This window comes from Grammomys surdaster, unplaced genomic scaffold, assembly GCF_004785775.1.
Source record: "Grammomys surdaster isolate TR1022 unplaced genomic scaffold, NIH_TR_1.0 919, whole genome shotgun sequence".
In the NCBI taxonomy this organism is placed as follows: Eukaryota; Metazoa; Chordata; class Mammalia; order Rodentia; family Muridae; genus Grammomys; species Grammomys surdaster.
Window position 1 is genome coordinate 702,165 of NW_021605338.1, and position 10,643 is coordinate 712,807.

The 10,643-nt window shown below is 46.9% G+C and overlaps 1 protein-coding gene across 2 annotated transcripts in view; it reads right to left on the reverse strand.

Annotated features, from left to right (window-relative positions):
- Positions 1-3,070: 3,070 nt before the first annotated feature.
- Thsd1 (thrombospondin type 1 domain containing 1) overlaps positions 3,071-10,643 on the reverse strand; it is a 34,212-nt gene continuing 26,639 nt past the window's right edge. For both annotated transcript variants that reach the window (XM_028782887.1, XM_028782886.1), the window contains one exon: positions 3,071-5,169. In XM_028782887.1, the coding sequence (XP_028638720.1) occupies positions 3,788-5,169 (1,382 nt within the window). In that variant the 3' untranslated portion in view covers positions 3,071-3,787. The remainder of the gene's footprint in view (positions 5,170-10,643) is intronic.

Sequence of the window (10,643 nt, forward strand, 5' to 3'; positions counted from 1 at the left end):
AGGACCTATGCTGAGAAGTTTGTGTGAGGTCTACCGTTGGGAGTCAAAGAAAGGGCATCCCTTGGGGTGAGTGGAACGATCAGATTTGCATTTCATAAAGAGTATTCTGGCTTCTGTGGGTGGAGTGAACTAGATGAGAATAAGATAGAACAGGGACATTTTAGAGGTTTAATAAAAAGGATCGTGCTGGATGAAAAAGCCTATGTCTAGATAGACCCTAGGCCCTGGAGGAGAACCCACTACCATTATTCTGCAAAGTGGACGTAGTATTAAACCAATTCCTGATGCCCTAGGATTATACCCACAGATCAAGGCACCTCTCAGCTCTCCTGAAAGAAGCTTTTGTTTGCAGCCAACAATGATCAACACAGAGACAGACCCACAGCTTACCAAGGTACTGAAAAAAAAAAAGACTGCGGAATGTTCTGGACTAAAGTGAATAAATTCTCTCATAGCCCTCCTTCCAAAAGATCATTGCAAAAGAAGGGCTGAGAAAACTGTAAGGCTCACAGGCAGCAACTGTCTCCAAAGAGACTGCCTTCTGGACACAGTATGGTAGCTGTACATGTGCACTCAGAGTAGTTGTGACAGAGTGCACAAAAAGCCAGACCAAACTCCAGCATGGAGAAGAAAGAGAGCTGGGCATGAAGCTCCACCCCTAGTGGAAGAGCTATTGTTAGCAATTTCTAGCTTCCCAGGAGAAATGGTCAGTTCTCTCTAAATGCGGAACCCATGACAGGGCCATCACACTCCAGTGAAAGTCCACACACTGAAGTGTATTTGGGCAATTTGCCTTGATGGGGGAAAAGACACATGATTGGATGGGAAGGGAATGGTGGGGGGAGGGGAATGGAACTGGGAAGAGGCGGAGCAGGGAAGGTGAATAAGATCAAAACTCGTACAGCATTCTCATATAACATTTAATAAAGAAAGAAGATGATACGCTGTACAAGTGGAACAGAGAAAGCAGAGACATCAGCACGGTCTGACAGTTACTAGCCACACAGACTTGGCGAAACCAAGTTCAAAGCGACTCTTCTACGTTTCAAGCTTTGGTAGTGAACTGTGTGTCGGTGTTGTACTGTATATAGAACCATTGTGGGAGGGCAAAAGGATGTTTGGGGATCTATAATTGGATTACCAATTCAAAGAATTCTAGAAGGATCATAGTCAAAGAGCTGAAAATTATGTGCTTGAGAATCTGCCTTGTGGGTGATGGCTGGATGGATGGGCTAGCCTGGGAGTGTCCTGAGTAAGGAGAGGTAAGTGACAAAAACCAATATGAAGTTGTAACCATGAAATCTCAACAATACGGTTGGCCAAAAAGGCCTGTGCAGTGACAACACTAGGCAACATACCAATACGACAGGGGGAATCGCACAAGGTCCCAACTCTAGAGAAAGAGCTCCAGGCAACTGGTAGCTGCTGAGAGAGGGGAAACTTTTCTCCAGGAGGTAGGTTTCAATTCAATCACAAGTGGCCAGTCCTACACTACACACACACACACACACACACACACACAGAGTCACATACAGTCACACAGTCACACACACAGTCACATATACACACACAGTCACATAAACAGTCACACACACACACAGAGTCACACATACAATCACACACACAGTCTCACACACACACAGTCACACACAGACACATACGCATACACAGTCGCACAGAGACAGTCACACACACAGAGACAGTCACACACACAGAGACACACACACAGTCATATACACAGCCACACATACACACACACGCAGAGTCACACATACTCACAGTCACACACACAGTCTCATACATACACAGTCACATACACATAGTCACACACAGACACGAACATACACACAGTCACACACAGTCTCACACACACACAGTCACATACACACAGACACACATACACAGACACACACACAGACACACACAGAGTCACATACAGTCACACAGTCACACACACACAGACACACACAGAGTCACATACAGTCACACAGTCACACACACACAGACACACAGAGTCGCATACACACAGTTACATTGTCACACACACAGTCACATCAACACACAGTTATGAATTTGAGAGCAAGTAGTGAAAGAGGGCGGGAAGGATGTAAATAGAGTACTTGTGTGAAATTCTAAAATACATGCTAATTTTAAAACTGTAAATTAAAAACTGTATTTAGAAAGAACATTTCTTCTCAGAAAGGTGGGCACAGACACATCGCAGGGAGTCACGACTGGTCGCGACACAGACAATAAACACATAAATGCGGCAAGCTTACCCAGATCGATGAAGTTACATATACTAAGATAATCTAAAACATGAACATGGAACCAGCAAAATGCTGGCCAAGCATTACTGACTGTTTGCAGGATGGTTGGAAACACACAAATCGGTGACACACACACAAAAATACTTATGTTTGTGAGACCTCTATAAAACTGTTACCTCACAATGTCTCATGAACGGATTTCCTTTATAATGATTTACAATGTAAAGTGTAAAGAATCATTCTAATCCAACCACAACTGGTTTTAAGGCATTTCACTAGCTGGGCTCTTACTTTGTCTTTACTGAGCCTCTATTCTATAGCTGCTACTGGGGCTAGAACACAGAGACACAGTGGTAAGATACAGAAAATCTGTTTACTGAAATTTACAACTCGCACTTTAAAGACAGCGCTGAAGGTTCTTTTCTCTCAGAGGCAGGGGTTCACTGTTAGTGAGAGCCCCAGAACACTGGGCTGGGTAGACGGTGAGCATCATTTAACAGGAATCCTCTCAGCTCAGTGTTTCTCATAAACTACCACTTCTCCAAAGCTGTTCTGGTCTCCGGCTGACAGTGCTGGGTAAATCACTGGGAAATCTGGAACAAGCAATCATGTGACCCCTGTGTCAAAGGCTGGCCCACAGGCCTGTGAACTTGGATAAAGAATAAAGCTTTCTGGTTCGATAAATAAAGAAGCTGGAGAATAACAAGTCTGGCTCTTCTTTCATCCATACATAGCAGCTGTCAGACAGCTCCGAACGATCCACCCACCCCTCCCATTCCTGAAGAACAGATAGACATCACTGAAACAGCTCCAAAGGAAGCACATTTTAATTTAAAAACAAAAAGTCACAAGTGACAGTTGAACAAATATTAACTTTTGAAACTACCATGTTTACATTTGTGATTTCCCCCTATCTGAACCCTCCTCCGCTGCCTGACATCCTGATAAACTCTAAACGAAGGAAATCAATCTAAAGGCAGGATGGGTGGGGGAGCTGGAGGTCACCGGGAGCCTGTAGCTATTTATGTGTTTGCTGATTAGTCGTTGGGCCACTGGGCCTAAAGGAATTATGCCACTCCGGTACCTTGGTAACAAACTTCAAAAGAAGCAACCCCAAATTTAAGCTCCTTTGTTTGGTTCCTACTTTACAACAAAGCAAGACGAAGGTCACGAGGATAATGGTTCTGCACATACAGCACGCATTGGCAGGCTCCTCCCCCTTGGGAAAAGCTCCCGGATTCCTAAATTGGAAACACCCAGTGTAGTGTTCAAAATGCATCCTAGGTTCGCCTTCTTTAAATTTTATTAGTAGTAATAAGCCAATGGAAAGGGGATAACGAAAAGGAAAGTTCAGGATAAATCACTTCTTCCTGATTAATTAAAACCACATGCGTACACACACATCCTCTGGGCGAACTAATTCCCACAGTTGTACAATGCAGCCAACAGAAAGTACGTGAGCAGTGGATATTGCCAGCCGGGTGAAGGACCCTGCGTGAGCCCTGCGGTTTCCTAGCCTAGATTACTAACTTCTCCACGCTAAGTGTACTTGTGGTTTCATCCTCTTCATTGGAGCCAAAGTATCCTGGGAGGTCCAGCATTCTCTGCTCAGCCTCAGTGAGGCGGAAAGAGGTGTTGTCATAGAAGGCGAACTCGGGGTGGATGGGGAAGCTCTGGCATTTATCTTTTCTGAAGTGAGAAGGGCTAAGCTGACTGACTTTCTGGTAGCTATCCTTGAGGAAAATGGGGGAAGACTGCTTCCTTGAGGCGCTCCTGTGACTCGGGGACGGTCCGCGGTGAGCTCGGTGAGGTTCCATTTTCTCAGCTCCTGCCACCAATCCCGCCTGGCGATCCCCCGGGTCCGGTTTCCTCCTGGGATGCCCCGCAGTGTAGGATTTGGAGAGTGGACCCAAAGGACTGCTGGTCCGACCTGGCCCTTGGAAGTGTTCTGGTCTCTCTGGAAGCAGATGGTTACTTCGACTGGGGGGCCGACACCTATCCTCCATCTGGTCCCAGGTCCGCATCCTGGAACTGTAGGCGGGGACCTGGCGAGGACTCAGGGCTGACAAACTCCTCTCCCGGAAAGGGCGAGACTGCTTGGTTTCATGAAAACTAGCAGTCCTCCTGAAGAGGGAACTTCTGGAGTGGCACCTCTCCGACGAGCCATCTCTCCCACCAGTCGACCTCATCTGCGACTTCCGGATCAGGGTCTGGCTGGGACTGACTGCACAGCCGGGCGGAGGCAGGATGCCATCCAGCCTGGAGGGGGGCCTTTCCCCGGTACCTGCCCCAGGCTGGTCCAGAAATGGAGACTTGATTCGGAACTTGCTTGCTGCTGCTGCCTCTTCCGGGCATTCCAGGTCTAAGGGAGGGCTGGCAGTGGCATCCACCACAGTGTCTGTCAGGGGACTCTGCGACACGTGGTACACTTTGGTGGTCTCTGTCAGCCCTTTCTTCTTCATCTCCTTCAACTGCTGCTGGGCAAGGCGGTAGCTAAACAGAGGTGGGATGATCTTCTGAGCGTTTGACTGGAAGCTCTCACTGCCCGAGGCCTCATCCTCAGGAGGTGCTGACGCACTGCACCTGTAAGTCAATGGGATGCCTGTGTCCCCCGGGCTTCCCCTAGGCCCGTCACCCGCGTCCGAGAAGCTACCGCGAGGTTCGCTCAGCTCACAGATGTTCTCCTCGTCCGAGTTCTTCCGGAAACCAGGGGAATGGATGGAGTTGTGACGAGCCGGGGTGCTGCATTTGGGGGCTCTGCCGAACCTCCTCCAGAGAGTGATGAGCACCGTGGCAAAGATGATGAACAAGCACAGGGATATCCCTGTGACGGTCACCACATTGTTGGACTTCACCGGGTCCTGGGGTGGAATAGGCGATGGACCTAGTGGCCGGAAAACTTGAAAAAGAAAAAAAAAAGGTTAAAACAAATATATTCTCTTATGTTGATTTCTCTGTGTGTTTTTAGGGCCTAAACAGTTGCCCCAGGTAGAGCAATTTAAAGTGGAAAGAACCGAACACCCGGATTCATGCTGAGAGCTGAAGGCAAACAAGATGAACAGTAAAGGGAAAACCCTGCAAAAATCGGGACCTGAGAAAGGAGGCTGCCCAGAAAGCCACCAAGAGACCTCTGTGCTCAGTCGCTCCTACCAAGACTTTCTCCCCGCTTATGAAGATGGGAACACAGCCTACCTCTAATTAAGTGTACCTGTGAGAGACATGTGGGGGACATCTAGGTATAAAACTCAGAACCAAATTCAAGTGAACAGTACCTAACTTTTCACAATTAGCCAAGCCTCTCTGGGGAAAACAATGACTGTAAGCCATGCAGTACATCACGTGGCCCATTCTGACATCCAGAACCCAGCCTCCCGAGAGGGAAGCATCCTGCATTTCTGCTCTCAACTGTCACGACCCGTCCCAGCATCCACATGGAAATGTTGCCTTCACAGCCGAACTCCACTGTGTGTCCCACAGTCAAGATGTTTTGTGAAGGTACGGAGCCCCATGGAGTCTCAGCCTGTACACCCAAACGCATGGAAACCTGATGCGGATTGCCAGCTGACCTCACTGTGCCCCACCCACCCTGTCACTGCCCACTAAGTCACCTGTCCCTTTTTCTCTATGGTCATACTCCGTGTTTCGCCACCTCAACCGCTCCCAGGGTCTCTCTTGTGCTTTTCTACTGTCTCCAGAGCACATCTGATCACAAACTCCTCAAACTCCATTTCTCTTCAGAGTGAGCCTCACTCAGCTTCCTCATCTAAGATGAAGCCTGTCCATCCCAGAGTGACTCCCCAGCCTTTTCAGCTAAAAGCTGTTACACATGATAGGTCTGTATTTTTTTTTTATTGTTGTTGTTTTTTCGAGCGAGACAGGGTCTCACTGTGTAGCCCTGGCTGTCCTGGAACTCACTCTGTAGACCAGGCAGGCCTCGAACTCAGAAATCTGCCTGCCTCTGCTGGGATTAAAGGAGTGCGCCACCACTGCCCAGCTCTTTATTTTTTTTTTTAATATCAAGGTTTTTTTTTATTTGTGTGTCTGTATGTGCACGTGTGCACATGTGTTTGCTTGTATGTGTTTGTGTTATGTGTGCACGTGAGTGCATGTGCATATGCATGTGTGTGTGTGTGTGTGTACATGCACATGAGAGATGATACCCTAAGAGACCAGGAGAAGGTTCAAATTTCTTGAGGCTGGAGTTACAGGAAACTGTACCTCAGGCCTCTGCAAGATCTGATTGCCAACTTGACATACTCCAGAGGAAGGAGCCTGAGGAATTCCTTCACCCCATTATCCTTAGAGAACATCTGTGGGGGCATTTTCTTCATTGATAATCCACGTAGGAGGTCCCTGCCCACTGTGGGCAGTACCGTCCTTGGGTAGGTGGGCTTGGTCTGTATTAGGAAGGAAGCTATTCATGAACCCGGGAGCAAGCCCGTACCAGCTTTCCTCCTTGTTCTCCACGTCAGTTCCTGCCTCCAGATCTCTGCTCGGTTTTCCTCAGTGGTAGACTGTAATGTGTAAGATGAAATACACCCTTTCCCACCCTAGCCTGAAGTAAGAGTCTATAGTTAAACAACCTACGCATATGAAGTCTAAGCTGATGCCCCTAATGTCTGAGCAAAGATGGAGAAAACTCACGGCTGTGCGGCCTATGCAATGTCCAACTTCCCTTCTGCACTGTCCGACCTCAGGTCCCCACAGAGCTTCTTCTGCTGTGAGCACAGCAGGTGCCGCACCTCTGCTGGCCTCTCTCTCACACTTGCATGTAGGGGTGCTCCTGGAAAAAGTGGGTCCACCCACCAACGCTCTCTAAGCAGCCCTTCGCCAAGGGGTCATCCCTCTGGCCAATCATCCCAGTGACTTCCCTGTGCAGCTTTTTTTTTTCCTCTGAGTGGAAATGTGCACACTCTTTCTTTTTTATTTTTTTATTTATATTTTTATTATTTATTATTAGTTTATTATTTATTTATTTATTTATTTATTTGCATTTTCAAGACAGGGTTTCTCTGTGTAGCCCTGGCTACACACTCTGTAGACCAGGCTGGCCTCGAACTCAGAAATCTACCTGCCTCTGCCTCCCAAGTGCTGGGATTAAAAGCGTGTGCCACCACTGCCTAGTGGTGCACACTCTTCCTACCTTAGAAAGACCTTCTCCTATGCTCCCATAGCCTCTCACACTCCTTGTCTTCCCCGCCCTGCTTGGTGGAAGACAGATCTATGTCTACTGACACGCTGCTGGTCTATCACTAACCTAGCCTCCCGCAGTACAGTTCTCCCTATGCTCACGAGTGAGAGTCTAACCTTCACCATACAGTTCAGCCCCACAGTACTGTCTGCCATTTTGTGACTCTTTCAACACCTTTCCCCCGCCCCAACGTTTGCTTCAATGACTATAAGTCATTGTACTAGAGAGAAAAGCATGAGCAGAACCATCTATATTTAACACCCTTCTAGAGGATGAATCCAGGACCTCAGACATCTAAGGGCTCTTGTCTCTGAACCACATCCCTAGATCTTTCTCCTCCTCCCCCAAGAACCTGTGCCTTCTCCGGATGTAACCTAATGTTAAGGGACTATAGTTTCACAGGCCATTCAGTGGGCAGCATTAGATAGAACCCTAGCTTTCTCCCTTCGTGCCTGTCACTTGTCACATCCACTTGTACATCCCCTACCCTCCCTGAATCCGCACTGCTGCCACTCAGGGTACTGATAAATCCTTAAGGGGCACTCTTTACTACACCTACCCTTTCCACTTGTATTTATGTTATGGTCTAAGACGCACCCGCAACACAGGTTCAAACCTCTGAGACCTATGACGATGCCTCACTCTCCCCGTGTCCTCCTGTCACACCATTGTCTAGCTACAGCGAGCTCTTTGCAGGTTTCAGGTCTCCGAGCTTTTTTTCTCTGACACCTTCAATCACTTTTTAAAAACTCTCTTGTCTAGCCTGCTCGCCTGGGTGGTACAGTCTCCCTTCTCAAACTTCAGCTCCACCATCACCTGCTTTGAGACCTGAGTTGTCCCCAGTGTGGATTTTCACCCTACAAGCTACCATATAACGCTGTGTGTAGCTTTATCACTTCAGGGCTTGTATTGCATTACATTTCTCTACGAACCCTCCAGGCTACTACATCACATTTCAAGGCAAGGATGTATCTTGTAAGTAAATTAGATACATTCCCAATCCTACTCACAGTTAACTGTAACCTGCACATAGTTGGTGCCCAACAAACCTTAGTTTAATTGACCGATTGGTTCATTATTAAAAACAACAATAGCAAAAGGAGCACTATTATACCACATGGGATGCTGTACTCTCTCGTCGAAGTGTTATACAGCTGCCCTCAGACAGGGACACCAAAGCATTTCCTTCCAGAGCCAGTCAAGACTCTGGATCCTTGATTCAGCAACAACAGTTGGTGAATGTCTGTTCCCTGATGTATCACTTCCTTTATAGGCCGTGACTCCTGATGACAGGCTGTAGCAACATTCCTGTCCCACATTACAAGTTGCTTTTTCTGCTCTATTACCTCCTGGCTCTGGCTGGAAACTTCAAAACAAACACAGCTGGAAAAGAGCTGCTGGTCTACCCCATCCCGTCTAACACTTCCTAGGAGTCAAGAAAAGGAGATGGCCCTGTCGATAAGTCGATCTTTACCTCTCTAGCCAATGGCAGACTGAGAATAGGAAAAAGCAAACATATGAAAAGATAATTTTATTCAACTAATCATTTATCTCAGGTTCTCGGTGTACAAGAAGGGGACACTCAGCTCTTAGCTCTCTTGTTAAGGACACGTGCATTCTCTGACCCCATCTGTTATGACAGAAGTTAGATGTCAGGACACGAAATATAATCATGTTTCTCTCAAATCAACTGCTACTTCCACTTGCTGATGCCTCTTCCAGAAAGCCACACTGGCACAAATATAAAGGCGAAGTATTTGAGACAGGCAGCCTACCATGGAGTTAGTGCTACTCCCTTAGATCCCTCATTTTGTGACCCTGGGCAAGGCACCTCCCTGTGCCCAGAGCCTTCCTCTGCAATGGGAAGGGTGTAGAATTGTCACCTGAGCATTGTCTCCTGGATGCTTGGAGACATCAGACTGTGTTGCTGTCTTATTTGCACAGAGTCCACAAACATCCTCTTGCTCCTGAAGACATTCTTAGGTCACCTATATGGCTCGATAGAGTACAAAAGTTGTACAACTAGTTGCCATACTGTGTTGTTCGTACAATAATGACAAGAAAAATGGCTGGGACTAGCGAAATGGCTCAGCAGGTAAGCGTACTATAGAGGAACTTTAAACCAGCAATAAGGCTGCTCTGGCAAGGGATCACATCCAAAGACATTCCAGATCTGTGTAATCTGGCTGGAATGACACACCTTTAAGCCCTCTGGCACACCCTTAGTCCACACCTTTAATCCCAAACAATGTAAGCAAGGTTAGTTTGTAGAAAGAAGCAGCCATGTTTGAAAGTGACATCTAATTGAGGGGCAGACAAAGTCAGAGAAAGATTTGACAGAATGAGTCAGAGATAGGATGCACCCAATTCTCACGAGAACAGACAGGAAAGAGAGGCAACTTAAGAGAGCAGTGCAGAAAGAGACAAGAGAGTGGGAGACAGAGGGGAGGAGAAAGGCAGTTACTAGGACAGTTTTACAGAGACAGGTTGCAGGAAGAACCAGAACATGCCAGAAAGTGAGAAGGGGCCAGAAAATCAGAACAGATTGCCAAAGTTAGTCTGAGGCCAAACAGAGCAATTCATTCAGAAGCCAAGAGAAACTGGATTGAGAAGCTTAGAGAAGGGTTTTGAGCCAGAACAGCTGAGTTGAACCAACCAGCCAGAGTTCAGAAAGAACTAGATAGGGTGAGCTTATTCAGCATAACTGTCCGAGAAGACAATCACATCTGGTAAATAAAAGATACATTTACAGGGCACTTGCCACAGGCATCGACAACCTGAGTTTGACTTCCAGAATCCACACAGCCAAAAGAACAAATGTCTGCAAATTATCCTATGACCTCTGCATAAGTAACGTGACACATGCATATACTCAAGAGTTCGTGTACATGCAAAAACTTTAAATGTTAAGAAAAGAAAAATATCTTTACATGCTCAGATGCAATTTCCTTTGAAGGGTTTAGGACCTTTTTTTTTTTTTTAAGAAGATGGAGTAACTGATGGCGAAAAGAAGAACCTAGGGTTGCAAGAAGAAGATGTGGTGGAAAATAACATTTGTCAGACTTTAAAACAAGGGAGATAGAGCCTACAACACTGGCTGAAAGAGAAAGTAACAAGAAAGACCTTAGCCGGGCGGTGGTGGCGCACGCCTTTAATCCCAGCACTTGGGAGGCAGAGGCAGG